Source organism: Vipera ursinii (genome assembly GCF_947247035.1).
Source record: "Vipera ursinii genome assembly, chromosome: 2".
NCBI classification, from domain to species: Eukaryota; Metazoa; Chordata; class Lepidosauria; order Squamata; family Viperidae; genus Vipera; species Vipera ursinii.
This window is the reverse complement of record NC_139513.1, coordinates 238,829,795-238,845,661: the sequence shown is the minus strand read 5'-3', so window position 1 is coordinate 238,845,661 and position 15,867 is coordinate 238,829,795. Positions and strand designations below refer to the sequence as shown.

Genomic DNA, 15,867 nt, shown 5'->3' with positions numbered 1-15,867 from the left:
ACTGTCTTGTGAGAAATCCAGAATACTTTTTAATGGAAGCAGCATGTTCTATGCAGTAATATGTCCAAAAAATTGTTTTTTCATTTATGGCTCCATAAAACTTTAAGATATTTTTTAAAACTATAGAAACTAAATGTAATTGTGTTGTGACTCCACTGACTCAACCAATTTGGAAAATAATACTCTATAAGGTGGGGGGGGGGAATGAAGGCAGTAATCTATATTTTCTTTTTCACATTCTCCTCTATTTTTTCCACAATGTTTTTAAGTAGTTCCATGTGAAGACATATCAACTGACAGTTGATACTAATTGTAGTAAAAGATAAATAAGGGAAGTTCTTAGTGACTTTATGGACATTGCATAAACAGACTCAGAAGACACTCTCCCAAACCTCTCAGGCTTCAAAAGAAACAGTGGAGATTTATACATTCAGAATTGCAAGATTCTGTTAACTAGCATTACAATATAGTGGTAGCTCATTTGGTCTGTTTCACATTTGGTATAAATGAGAAGGTTGACACACTGTTATATGATTTTATTGGCAAGAATACCTATACCCTTTTCCAGTATGTTTTTCTGACCTCTAAGCAGAACATGTCCAGACCAGTCTACGTGATTAAATGATACAATGGACATGCTTCAGACATTCAAACTGGGGACAATCTGTAATGATATGTGAGAATATGTTTGATAGATGAGGGAAGGAAATGTTGCCTAAGGAAAAATCAGACAAGACAAGGAAGAGTCCCTAATGGCCAGAGGAAGAAACTTAGAAAGGACCTCCACTGCTTTTAACTGCCTGATCCCATCCCATTTTATCTTGAGTTTGTATGAAATTCTAGACTAAGGAGGAGGGGGATTTCTGAGTTTAAAAATCTTGAAACTACCATTTTGAGTTCAGAATATTTTGATGTACCTAAAATTACAAAGAAAATGAAATACAACCAATTTATGATTTAATGCACCAGATATTAACACAACCAGAATCTGTCCATCTGTCCATCCCTAAATTTTATCAGCAATTCAATCTGGAGAAGTATCAACTTGGACAAGGTGCTGAAAACTTTCAATTTTACCTAATCTAAATAAATCTAAGTTCCTCTAAAGTATATCAGTTTAATGCTGGCAAATTTGTCAAGAGGGTATGTGGGAATGGGGAATCCGTATTTTTTTTAAATCCCATTTATATCCCGCCCTTCTCTGAAGACTCAGGGCGGCTTACAATCTAAGAAGCACAAATCAATGTGCTTAGCAATAGCCTTCATTCTATGTATATGCCTGCTTATTAGGGCTTTCGCCCCCCCCCCAGCGGCATTATTACAAAGTCAGCTTATTGCCCCCAACAATCTGGGTCCTCATTTTACCTACCTCAGAAGGATGGAAGGCTGAGTCAACCTTGAGCCTGGTGGGACTCGAACCTGCACTAATTGCAGGCAGCTGGTGTTACTTAAGGGGGCATTAGCCCACTGCTCCACCAAGGCTTTTTATGTCCTGTAGTCACATCTAATAATTAGAAAGTGAGTCTTGTGACTTTGGCCAAGTAGCCTTTTTTGGGTGCCAAATGAATAAAGGTTTTTTCAGTCTTCTCCTTCCTCTCTCTTCTCTCATAAATTTTAAAAATTGCCAGGGGTGTGGAGAAAATTTGCCCTTTTAAAATATGTCCATTGTTTAAGTGAACTGTAAATGTCTGTGTTTTTATAACTTTATATTTCTAGGCATATTATTAATGATAGTAAACCTGTCAAGCTCAACTGGGTGATGGTGTTAGAACCACCCAGATCTGGCAATATTCCATCTTTAGCACTTTCAAGGGTGGTCAGACAAGACTTTTGCATAGTTTTAAATGATTTCTAAACCCAGATATGCTGGGAGTTAGGTGGCATATAAATTTGATAAATTATGGTTCATCACAGTCAGCCAAATCTTTGGACTGGATTTGAGTACCAATATTGTTGGGTACACGCTTTGTAAACACTATGGAGCAATATATAAGTCCAAGTGCTATTGCTATTTGCCACTTTTATCCATGAATTGAGTCCTTCCCAAGGGCCTGGGATAGGCAGATGTTGATGTCTGATGGTTAGAAGTATCATTAAGTGTTCCAAATAGAGCTACTATTATTATTATTTACTAAGGGCAATTGTATACAAACGTTTTTAAGACAAGCCCTATTCTTATATGGTTTGGACTATACTGTTGCATTTTTCAATACTCTTATTTTCTATGTTTTAATGTGCCCTTGAATATTTTAAATATTTGCTTCATCAGATTAAGTAAGAACTAAATAACATTATTTTTTAAAAAAATTATAACTTTCATTTCTACTTCTCATAGATTTAAGCCCAGATTATTCAATATTTTAATATTCTTATAGGAGTTTACAATCATCAGGATTTAACTTTGTTTAGAACAGGTTTTGGGGGAATTTATTACTTAATAAAATGTTAAAGGAAAAAAAAGATTATAAACAACCTGTTTTCCACTGTAATTTCTACATTAAAAACTTAGTTTAGCTGAATTTTCTTCTTCTATAAAAGTAACTTGTGTTATTTTCTTCTTGAGAATCAAAGCTAACATCTGAAATGTTCCTTGTGATTACATTACAATGATTTATGTATTGTTGTTTGTGTTCTGGATTCATGTATAACAGCGTGAACATGTTTATAGCTACAGCTGTTCTTTGAAGCTAAATATCAAGATAAACAGATACAGTTAGCATCTCTTTGTTGTAGTATTTCAGCCTTTAGTTTTTAATAAATTCTCCATAGTACTAAAATATTAAAACACATACACAACCATTTGAACTCCTGACAAAGGGCAACTTCAAATATCCTGCAAACTGATTTCTCTTAGCTCTTCTCCCTATTGTCTTCTACATGCACCAAATCTACCCTGGAAGTTTTCCCCAACTCTCTGAACCAGATTTCAGGGTCCATAAAGAGAAAATTAACCATCTGGTTGACAGCTTTTAAAACATGACATGCAGTACAATACTAAGCAAGTTTATTTAATGCAAGTTCTCCCAGAGTTCAATATAATCTACGTTCATTTGAACAGAATTATGTTACATAAAATAACCCTGTTGCAATGTTGCAACAATCTTATTGTGTACAAAACATATCATATATCTTTTTACACAAATATATTTATGTTTCCCAATTATACAATAGAAATGTGATTTTTAAAAGATTGTAAAGATTTTCACTTAGTGTTCAAATGATTTTGGCTATGATGGAAACTGGTTGTTTAGAATAAACCAAAATGTAGACATGTATAAGGAGTATATGTTAATCATAAGGTATGTAGAAATCAGGAGCGAAGTTTTCACTGAACTTTTGGAAAAGCTCTGAGAAGGGTTGCTTCATTGGGACACTGATAAAATTGAAGTATCCCTAGAAATAAATTGTGAATTTCTATTGGCAACAATATGTCACTGCTAAACAGACTGTTCTTTATTAATAAGAAGGTAGATTCCAATTAGACATTTTGAATTTGTTGTAAGGTGGTATATAAGATTATGATTCCATTGGCTATCATAAAGTCATTTCAGAACAAGAAACCATGTTCTTTATAAATGTGGATAATCTTGTGAGTTCCTGCTCAGCTGTACAAAGTACTACTCAACTTTTAGCTGTTCAACAAAATTGCTATGCCACCATTTCATTGAGCTCACCACTTCAGATTTTGCTGGTTTTCTTCACATTTGTCTGAATGCACAGAACACACTTCTGAAACTGGGCAGTGGGCAAAGTGAAGGCATTCATCTCATCATTATCAACCAGAGGTGCCTTACTTTTCCATAGCAATATACTACCTCATAGTAGATCAGTTCATCAACTGGAATTGAAGTAGAACTTTTCTACCATTATTGCTATGTATATCTATGTACAATTCAAATCACATTTTGCTTTGCATGCAGATTTTACAGGTTGTAAAAGTTCAGCAGATATTAATGTTAGATAATAGTTTAGAAAGCTATCTAGATGAGGCTAACTTTGTAGTACGTGATAATATTTCCAAAATATTAATTGCCTGAAATTCAAACCCAGTAATGCAGTTATTGTTGAATAGAATAAACACACTTCCAGAATATTTAGATCAGGGGTGTCAAACTGCCAGCCCATGGGCCGGATGCGTCATCCAGAAGCCGCACCCACCCCATTGCCGGCAATGGTGAAAAGACTCCAATACGTTGCGTGATGTCACATGACATCGCGAGTTTGACATGTCTGACTTAGATAAATATGGCATGTCCCACCTTCACAAACAGCATTCAGAGGAATAATTGCTCGGTAAAACAATCTGCCCATAACAACTAAAAAACTGATGTAACTTTACAAGTTAACTCCCAATTTAGTTCCAGATACAGTATGTCCTGCTTGTCCAAAAAAGTTATATTAGTATTTAGTGAATCAGACTGAGATTTTTCAATTTTAATGTCTCAAAAATTAAAAAATTAGCTTACAATTGGAGTTGAAAAATTAAGAATGAACAGCTTTGGCACTTTACATTTTTTAAAAGAAAGAAGTCAGATTGTAATCAAATACTTTATCTCTACTAATACTATCAATTTAAATGAGAGAATGATTAAACAACAAAATCCCTATTTTTCAATTACAAATTATTACCTTCGCATGTGTCAGTTTCACTGCTGAATATATATCCTTTTGGGCACACACAGCTGTAACTTCCAGGTGTATTTCGACAAAGGCCATTATCACATAATAATCGATTTACAAAACATTCATCAATGTCTAGAAAAGAAATGAATAGTTCCAATTAGTTTATATGCTAAAAAATCTGTTCTTCTAAGAGCAAGCAAGCTACATCTTCATCTAGTACTAAGTTTTTAAATAATTGATTGTCTCACTTTAGAACATTTACTATGCATGCCCAAGATGGCGGACGTGCTTGGCTGAGCTCCGCGAGGAGCTCCAGCAATTTTGGTGACCCTGGGAGCCCTACAGGAATGTCATTGTCTCTGTATTGGGGGTCTGGATTAGGGTCGAGGAAAGCTTCTGATGGTTACTCCTGGAGCTGCTGTGCTGCTTGTCTGGCTTGTCGGAGGGCCCCGGCTGTTCGGAGGAGTTTGGGAGAGCCGTGCAGGCCCGGAAGAACTGGCTGAGCCCCGTGCTGTGTTTTTCGGCGCCGACCAGCTGACTGCTCCGCGGCGCCAATCAGCTGTTTGTCGGAGCCCGGAATAACTCGACGGAGCCGGCGACCTTGAGGAGAACTTTCCAGTTGCTCAGGAGCCGGATGCTGGTTGATTTACAACTGCTATTATGAACTACGGCTTGGAGCAGTGCCAGCGTTTTAAGCTGGAGTGGTGGAGACGGCCCTGGTTGGCGTCTGGGACGGTTGGCGGTGAGGGAGTTGGAGCGCTGCGACCGTCTTGGCATGTTGACTATGGCTGGGTGGAGTATGGACTTTTATGCCTGGACATCTGGAGGCATGGACTATTATAGCTCACTGGACCATATCCCTCAGCCCCACTCCGTGACTTTATGGGGTTTTACCCTAATCCATCTCGCTGACTGGTTTCCCCTATTGTCCTCCCTTTTTCCTTTCCCCCTGGGTTGTGGAAGGTACCGGGTGTATAACCACTGTGAGAGAGTGGTTAAGAGTTAAGAGTTTCCATCTGTTCCATCTTAGAGGTGAGAGCTCTAGGCGGTATCTCTTTCCCCGGCTGTATATCTCAGGCTGCTCCCCGGTTCTGACCGTTGTGAGAGAACGGGGATTGTCCCGGGGTTACCCAGCTCTAGTGGCAGAAGAGCTGAGTTTGCAGTCTGGATACTCTCCTTCCATTTTAAGATCCTCCCATTTTATTTATTTTGATCTGGGTCTGTTTTTGCTGTATTACCCAATTTTACCATGGATTTGAGGTACTCCAGCACGGTTTTACTCGCTCTCAGGGGTGCCCCCCCATCCTGGGAGCGACCCGCCTTACCTTTTAATTTGCCTCTTGATGACGGGCCCGATTGTTGGGACTCTGAGAGATGGCCGGGCAGAAACAGGGGCCTAAGATATAAATTTAATAAGAGGCCCCTGATTACTTTTTTAGCCAAATTTTTGTAGGGTTAGGGAGGGGGGAGGGTTGTGGTTGGTTGGAGAGGGGGGGTAATCCGCCAACTGCTGCTCAGACCAGGCCTAGGATAGATCGCGTTGAGGGGGAGCCGGGGTCGGTCATCTCTGGAGCTCTGGAGCGGGTCGTGGGATTGCCAACCCCCACGACGATAGGGAATGGCAGCAGGTGTAAGATCAGAGGGCCGTATTGACCTCCGGGAGGGCCTCTCCGCTATCTACAAGCGGTGAGGCGCTCCGACCCTCTGTCTTCGACCCAAGGTTCTGGGAGCGGGGATGTGCAGCCACCTGAGCTCCGACTGGTGTACCTGAATGCCAGGTCCGTTGCTAATAAGGCTCCCCTCGTCTGGGATCTGGTTGAGGGTGAGCAAGCGGACCTGGCCTGCATCACGGAAACCTGGTTGGGCCCAGAGGGTGGTATCCCCCTGGTTGATCTTTGCCCACCAGGCTTCCGGGTGCTACACTGGCCTCGGGCTCAGGGTAGGGGTGGGGGAGTGGCTGTGGTTATGAGGGAGACCTTATGTCCGCAGGAGGCCACCGTTCCTCAGATAGTCGGGTGTGAATCTCTCTTATTGAGGTTTGGTCCTAGGGCGCAGTTGGGCTTGCTACTCGCGTACCTTTCGCCTAGTCGCGTAGCAGCAGCCCTGCCTGAGCTTCTCGATATCCTCTCAGGGCTGGTGATTGAGTTTCCCAAACTTATGGTTTTGGGAGACTTCAATCTACCATCCCTGGGAGGAGCATCTGAGTTAGCTCGGGAGTTCATGGCTTCCATGACGGCCATGGACCTGACGCAGGTAATTCATGGACCGACTCATGAGGGAGGCCACACCCTTGACTTGGTTTTCTTATCTGGTCGGTGGTTAGATGATCTTGGTGGGGGCTCCCCAATTGTTATGCCCCTGTCATGGACCGATCATCATCTCCTGCGGCTGGTCTTCCGTTTTGCCACTCCCAACCGTGGGGTTGTTGAGCCAACTAGATGGTTCCGCCCCAGGCGCTTAATGGACCCTAAGAGGTTTCAGGCAGCGCTGGGGTCCCCACCTGCCTCCTCAGCTCACAGCTCGGCAGATGCCTTAGTGGAAGCCTGGGAAAGGACGGCCACGGAGGCACTTGACTGAGTTGTACCCTTGCGGCCCCTGACCCGGCGCAGATCCCAATGGGCTCCATGGTTCTCCGCGGAGCTCCGGGAGATGAAGCGTCGGAGACGGGGCCTAGAGAGCGTTTGGAGGTCCAGCCGATCTGAATCCGACCGATTGCGACTAAGAACCCATATTAGGTCTTATCTCGCAGCGATGAGGGTAGCGAGATCTAACTACTTCGCTGCCCTCATCGCGTCCGCAGATAATCGCCCGGCCGCCCTGTTTAGGGTGACCCGCTCCCTCCTTAACCAGGAGGTTAGTGGGGAACCCTTGCAGGGGCGTGCCGAGGAATTTAGTCAACATCTGTCGGACAAAATCGCTCGGATTCGGACCGGTTTGGACTCCGACTGGGCAGTATCGGACGATCAGGATACGAGCGATCTTGTCAATGTCACCTGGGAGGAGTTCGATCCTGTAACTCCGGAGGAAGTGGACAGGATCATGGGGAGGCTGAGCTCAACCACATGTTTATTGGACCCGTGCCCTTCCTCCCTGGCGGGAGGGGACACGAGGCTGGTTCCAGGCGGTTATATCTGCCTCTTTGAGTGAGGGTAGTTTTCCCGCCGCCTTGAAAGAGGCGGTGGTGAGACCTCTCCTCAAGAAGCCTGCCTTGGACCCGGCTGTTTTGAATAACTTTCGTCCGGTCTCCAACCTTCGCTTTCTTGCGAAGGTTGTTGAGAGTGTGGTGGCGCATCAGCTCCCTCTGGTCCTGGATGAAGCGGATTATCTAGACCCGTACCAATCGGGCTTCAGACCCGGGCACAGCACGGAGACGGCATTGGTCGCGCTGGTGAATGATCTCTGGAGGGCTCGGGACAGGGGATACTCCTCTGTTCTAGTCCTATTAGACCTCTCAGCGGCTTTCGATACCATCGACCATGGTATCCTGCTGCGGCGTCTCAGGGGATTGGGAGTGGGAGGCACGGTTTTTCAGTGGTTCTCCTCCTATCTCCTGGGACGCTCGCAGTCGGTGTTGGCAGGGGGGCAGAGGTCGACCGCGAGGCCTCTCGCTTGTGGAGTTCCTCAGGGGTCGGTCCTCTCGCCCCTCCTGTTCAACATCTACATGAAACCGCTGGGTGAGATCATTCGTGGTTTTGGAGTTGGGTATCATCAGTATGCTGATGATACCCAACTTTTCATTTCGACCCCAAACCACCCCAGTGATGCCCTCGACGTGATGTCCCGGTGCCTGGAGGCGGTCCGGGTCTGGATGGGGAGGAACAGGCTTCGACTCAACCCTGACAAGACGGAGTGGCTGTGCGTACCAGCATCTCGGGATATTCAGGATATCCCACCCCTCATTATGGGGGGTGAGTCATTATCTCCTGTAGATAGGGCTCGCAACTTGGGAGTCCTCCTAGATTCACAACTCTCCTTAGAAGACCATGTCGTAGCTGTGACTAGGGGGGCCTTCGCCCAGGTTCGCCTGGTGCACCAGTTGCGGCCCTATCTAGACCGGGATGCCTTGCGCACGGTCACTCATGCGCTCGTGACCTCTCGTCTTGATTACTGCAACGCTCTCTACATGGGGCTACCCTTGAAGACCACTTGGAGGCTCCAACTGGTACAGAATGCAGCCGCGAGAGTTGTACTGGGGGTCTCCCGATACTCCCATGTCACACCTTTGCTCTGCGAGCTGCATTGGTTGCCAGTTGTCTTCCGGGTGAGGTTCAAGGTGTTGGTAATGACCTACAAAGCCCTCCATGGCATGGGTCCAGAATACCTTGGGGAGCACCTGCAGCCGGCGTCAACTTCCCTCCGCCCAGTACGCTCCCACAGAGAGGGCCTCCTCAGGGTGCCACCGGTCAAAGAATGCTGACTGGTGGCCCCCAGGGGGAGAGCGTTCTCTGTGGGTGCACCGGATTTATGGAACCATCTTCCGGTTGAGCTCCGGATGGCGCCCGATCTCCGCTCCTTCCAGCGCGATCTTAAAACCCATCTCTTTAAACAAGCTGGCCTGGCCTGATGGGACAGGGTGGGATTTTTATAAATGACTTCAATTTTAAATTTGTATTATTTATGGGCATTGTTTAATCATGTTTTAATAATTTTAATTTTTGTATCTAATTTTTATGTATTGCCCTGTTCACCGCCCTGAGTCTCTTGAGAGAAGGGCGGTATATAAATTAATTAAATAAATAAATAAATAAATAAATAAATAAATAAATAAATAAATAGAATATAATTGTGAAAAGTGTATGTTTTAATCTAATTAATTTATGATATGCAAAGTTAGGATTATTATTTGTATTATACAGTACATATTACCAAACTAGCTTTTATTGAAACAGATATTATATAAATATAGAAGCCAAACAATTTTTCATGAATAGGGTTCATGAGTTCAAAATGTAAAAAATATGACACACAACAACCATAAGCTTTCCACTAAATATAGTTGACAAATAGTCTGTTTAATATATTATGCAAATTAAAGGAGGAATTATGTTTGGAAAACTAGAAATCATATTCACTGAAGGATAATAAAATTTTGTGCTAGTATGGTGATATAGAAGTATGGAGACTCCTGCATATAACTATAATAGATTTTGGGTGATACATATCTCAATCTTTTAAAAAAAAGTCAGGGCAGAGGAAGAAGTTGGGCATTTCAAAAATAATTCCACGCCTGAGGAGATCCTGAAAACCCCATGAATAAAATGAAGCCTCAAGACTATTGCAGGTGGTTTAAAAAAAAGACATGGATGGGTATTTTAAAAAGAATAAACATATAGAAATAAATAGAAAATAGAATATTTAAATATAACGTGGACCCCTCCCTCAAATCTTGAACTTTGACATGGTTTGACTTTCCTCCCATTCTGTTATCATAGCATTAGAACTTAATATAAACAGGACAGCCTGAACACCCATTTCTACAACACTCTGTTAGAGAGAATGGAAATCAAAGGTTGCATTGAATTAGAAGAAATATATATATATTTTCACATGATAATGTTATATGTAAATAGTTCTTCAGTCCATACAGAAAATAACATCTGGAGTCAATTATTTACAATAGCACGGTCCTCAATAATTATAGCTAAGTGAAACTTCTAAGTAGCTATGTACCTGAGAAAAAATCAAGATAAATATAATTGCTATAGACATAAACAAAAATATTAGATAACAGAAAATTATATAAGGCATGAAAGTCATTTCCACAGTTCAGCTAAAGCAAGTAGGTGCCTTATTTGGTAGCAGTGATATAAGAAGATGCAGGAGTCATTTTAGGGACAATATTGAAGTATCAATTCGTACTGCGCACAAAATTATTTATGATTTTTACTAAGAAAAGCACATGGATAGAAAATATAAAATAAATGACAATATATTGTTGGATGGTACTCAATAGGCTACTGAGGGAGAGCTGAGGATTTTTCAAAGAACTAATGGTATGGCTAAATTAAAGCCTTCAAGATGTCTAGTTGTCATATAATAGGCATGAAAGATGAATGAGATTTTAAAATTTAGAGAAAGAAACATCAATAACCCGTGTTATGTTGATGACACTAATGTGACAGCCAAAATGCAAAGCATCAGCACATCTGGTAATAAAAAAAGGAAGACAGTGAAAAGATGAAACTAAAATTAAACCTAAAGAAGACAATGGATACAACAATGTGCTTTAGAACTGACAAGGTAGATATCAAAATGGATGATAGCTTCTGTGTTTTAGGATCAACTATCCATAATAAAGTAACAAATAGTCAAGAAATATGCTGTAAACTAGAACTTAATAGAGGAGCCATGAAGGCCTTGGAAAATAAATTCGGATGCCATGCTGCATATACCTTTACAGTATTTAGAATAATGCAAGCAATGGTATCTCCTATAACACTTTGTGGAAATGAAAGTTGGACTGTGAAGAAACAGGTTAGGAAGAGTTCTAAAACTTTTCAACTTTGATGTTGGGATACTCCTGAGAATACAATGGACAGCCAAGAAAGCAAAGAAGTGGATCATCGAAAAAAATCAACCCAGAATTCTCAAAGCACAAACGATTAGTTTCAAATTATTGTATTTTAGACACATTGTGTGAGGACTTACCCCTCTGGAAAATATCAAGGAGAAAGATGATCCCATTTGTTCATAATTGTTATATGATACATAGTCAATAATTTATTGATAGTGATGACGTAGTAGAGTCACTATTCTTTCTGTGTATGCAAAATCTTAAGGTATTATAACAGTTTCAGAATGAATACTATTCATGTAACATACCAACACAATTTTGTCCTGAAACATCTGATTCATATCCACTGTTGCAGTTACAACGATAGCTGCCACGTAGGTTTTCACAAATCCCGTTAGAGCAAATGTCAGGATCTAAAGCACATTCATTTATATCTGCAATAATAATATAATCTGTCAAGAGTATATTTTGCAATATTTTTATGAAATACCAATGATGTATTTATTATTCATGAAGTCATCACAGGTTTATATTTTATATGAACATTAACAGATAAAAAAAATCTTGGTTAGAAATCTAGAAACATATGTATTGTTATTTAAAAATGGCATAATCAAAACTTCCAATATATTACAATGTATTAAAACAGAATGAAACCAATATGTGGTTCTAAAAAAAAAATCTATAGTTCTTATAACAGTTTACATGCACAAGAATACAGGTAGTCCTTGACTTATCACCAGTCGCTTAGTGACCATTCAAAGTTAGGATAGGATAGACCCCCACCAAAAGGTACTTATGACCTGAATACAAAGTTTTGATGCCCCCCCGCCTGTGGTCACATGATCACATCTTGTGCACTTGTCCACTAGATCACATTTGCAGCTGTTTGTAGCGTTTTACAACATATTTTTTCTGGAAGCCAGCATTTACTTTCCATTTCCAGCAAAAAGTCCATTTCACACAATGGGTCTATGTAATAACCATTAACAATTACCGCAAGCCAAAAAAATCACACGATGATCCGCTTAATGACCATTATGACTGTAATTTGAAGTTTTAAGTCAAAGACTAGATTTACTTAATATATTTTTGTATGTGCATATTTTACCTCTTCCATCCACAGTAATTCCTACTCCTCCACTACAAAGGCCATGGAACTCAGCTTCAAGTGAGAAAATAAAAATAGTGAAACACAATATAATTAGAGCAGCTATATTAAGTTTTAATATTTTTCAATATTTTACTAAAGTTAAATTCCTTGAAAATTCTACTCTTGTTCTTACACACTTCAGCGTAATTAATCCTATTTAGTTATAAATAAAATAACATCAGAAACTTCCTAAAATAACAGTAACATAATTTTAGTTTTAATTTCCTACAGTTATTCTAAATTAGATAAATTTAGTGAAGTTTACACAAATTACTTAGATGGAAACAAACCTTCTATTACAATCAATAGATTATATCTTCATTTACACTGTAATTGGGGGTGGCCAGCTTGTTCATCTTCAGAATATTAGCGTGTGCTATATACCACCCCAGCTCCACAGATTCCAAAATTTCTGGACAACTACACTACACTGTAATAGAGCAGTAATACTCTCAACGAATAATTTACCATTGGCAAATTGGTAAAATATGCTTCTCTGAAATGTAAGTATTACTGTCATAAAAACAAGTTGCAAAGTATTAGTTTTATATTCAATATGCTCTATTTTTATATTTAAAAAATTAACAGTCATTACTATTAACTTCCAAAATGTTTTCTTACCAAAATACTTAACTAGAATCAGAGCAATTGATCTACAATAAAGAAATACACAGCATTTGCACACACCATTTGCATGTTATGGAATATGAGCAAGTAAGTTTTTTGGAACAGAATCCAGCTCAACATTTAGATCCAATTCAATTCAACTGCATTTAATGTTTGGATTAATTTATTATGAATGTACATGCACTTTGCTTTCCACATTCTTATTTTGTGCTATATTGTGTAATATTTTTGTTTACTAAAATTGAATTCAATCCAAGCAAGTTTCTTGTATATAAGCAGTGTGTAATGCTCTCAAGAACATAAATCTTGAAGGAGAACAGAGATCTATATTACTAGTGGTTTAAAGACAAATAATTTTTCCTAAGAAAAACACACATAAATATTAAAACTCCCACTAAAAAAGAGATATACTTTGATCTGAAACTGATATGAAACAGCACTAAAAGCCCAGCAGAAAACAAATGTCTTACACACATAATATAGTATTTTGGGAGAAAGAAAAAGAAGGCCTTCCCTCTCTTTGTTTGCAATGCTAACAAAAATGGTAGTAGGTTCTTCATAATAAAAAAAACTGCTTTTAAAAAATACTGAACAAGATTTATAATCCATCATTTATTTGCAATTTATTATTCATACCAGGTATGAAGTTCAAAATGATATCCCATTACCTGAATTCTTGGCAGGACATGGGTGGCATGGTTCACCAAAGCCATAGTCTAAATTGGCACAGCAACATTCAGATTTTGTCACTGCTCCAGGAAAAGGGCGAACACATACCCCCTTTTTGATTCCACCATAACATGTGCTTCGCATATGAGTGTCTAAGAAAAGATGGGAAAAACAATACATAAATTGTCTTATTCGATCATGATATAAATAAGCATTCTCATTTAAAAATGAATCCAATTTTTACATCTAAAATTTATGGATTCATATGGAATTCAAGACTTAATTTCTGTAAAATTCTATACCAGTCAAATATTAACTTCCAGCTGTGGTTTATGTAATTACTGTTTCTAAGTGGGCATTCTATCTATGTTGCAAGTTATTTCTTAAATCGCATACTAAAGTTTATCAATTAATTTCCTGGAGAAAAACATGCTATTTCAGATATGAATGAATCCATGGTACTGCTATATGTAACTTATTACTTTCTTGTTAATCAAAGAAATATTTGTTGCAACAGATGATAATATTTAAGCAGGGTTCGACCCAATTAGCACTTGAATGTAAAACCACTAGTAAATCTCAAGGCTATAGGTTAAACGTAAAACGTTTTAGTGGAAAAAATGTGAGGAAAAAATACTTACCTACACAAACTCGTCCATCAACTCCAACAGCTAGTCCAGATGGACAATCACAACGAAATGATCCTTCTGTATTAATGCAGTGACCATTCATGCAAATACCTGGAGTCTTGCATTCATCAATATCTATTATAAAAAGAAGAAAATTGTACACATAATTAAATTTAGTATTCCCTATGTGAAAGCCAATAGATCGTATTGCTTAAAAAAATCAAGAATCCTATTAAGTAATACATGATTGCTTGATAAACAGTTAATATGGCTTTTTTCAGTCAATGAATATTTCCTACCATTTTTAAAAATGTTCACTATGCTACATTCATAATCATATAACCCAGTGGTCCCCAACCTTTCTGGCTTCATAGACCAGCAGCAGCGGTAGCAGATAGGAAGTAGTTTTCGCACATGTAACCTAGATCCTGCACATGCACAAATGAAGCTTTGCATGCTTGCCTCCACTTGCATGGTCCAGTTCCCAACAGCCATGAATTAGTACCGGTCCATGGCCCAAGGGTTGGGGACCCCTGATATAATCTATACCCTAATGCAGTTGAGCACTTGGGGACAACTTTTTTAAAAAACTATTTTCTGCAGCCAAGAATAAGTCCATATTGTCATAAAGGAATTAGAAGTGAATGGAGCCATTTTTCTCTCTTTCTTTTATTTGATATTTAAACTTATCCAACATCTTAATGAATGAAAGAAAAAAAGTATCATTGATTTTCTATTGAATTTTATCAGTGCAAATAAAATTGGTGGGATCCCAGATAGTCCACAAAAAGATTGTCTCTATGAAGTATTCTTACTTATGTTATAAATGACTATTATGTGTAATTAATTCTCCATGATTGTTCAACAACTATTATTGAAAACAATCTGGCTTAATATTATGTGTAGCTCCAGTGATGTTATCTGGTTTTAATTTGGCAATTTCATTAAACATTTTAACAACAAAAAGACAGCACATGCATGCTATAAATAATAAAGATTTTCATTACACTTTCAAATGAGGACCCAGATTGTTGGGGGCAATTAAGCTGAGTTTGTAATAATGCTGCTTGGGGTGTGTGTGTGTGAAAGCCCTAATAAGCAGGCATATACATAGAATGAAGGCTACTGCTAAGCTTGTAAGCCGCCCTGAGTCTTCGGAGAAGGGCGGGATATAAATGGAATTAAAATAAAAAAATAAAAAAATAAAAGCAGAAAACACATCACAAATAAGAGTTTCTGGGAGTTAAGCAGCACAGAAATTTAAATTTAGTATTGTTGTTATATCAGTATAGAACTTTTCATACAAATACTGGTCTCATCAAGATAAGTATAATATATATACCAGTACAGTAACGTCCATTAGGAGCCAGGACAAACCCAGGTTTACAGATGCACTTGAAACTGCCATCCTCGTTGATACACATTCCATTTAAACACATGTTGGTAGTTGTACATTCATCATGATCTGAAAAATAAAGCATTAGAGATTACAATTGAAATAATATCTGAAATTCTAAATCCCAAAAGATTTTTTTTCTACTCAGAAATAGGGTTCTGATCTAATGGAAACTCCTGATGCAGGACAAAAAGATAGGCCTTTTTTAAATTAATTTTCCTCCTCTTGCCAATCCCATTACTCCACACTTCAAAAC

At 39.2% G+C, this 15,867-nt stretch overlaps 1 protein-coding gene across 1 annotated transcript in view; it reads right to left on the bottom strand.

The window, feature by feature from the left end:
• The window catches only part of FBN2 (fibrillin 2), a 145,803-nt gene that overhangs the window by 67,340 nt on the left and 62,596 nt on the right, over window positions 1-15,867 (bottom strand). The window contains exons 14-19 of the mRNA XM_083352573.1: window positions 15,558-15,680; window positions 14,228-14,350; window positions 13,586-13,738; window positions 12,249-12,302; window positions 11,446-11,571; window positions 4,630-4,755 (exon numbers count right to left, since the gene is read on the bottom strand). Of these exons, the coding sequence (XP_083208699.1) occupies window positions 4,630-4,755; window positions 11,446-11,571; window positions 12,249-12,302; window positions 13,586-13,738; window positions 14,228-14,350; window positions 15,558-15,680 (705 nt within the window). The remainder of the gene's footprint in view (window positions 1-4,629; window positions 4,756-11,445; window positions 11,572-12,248; window positions 12,303-13,585; window positions 13,739-14,227; window positions 14,351-15,557; window positions 15,681-15,867) is intronic.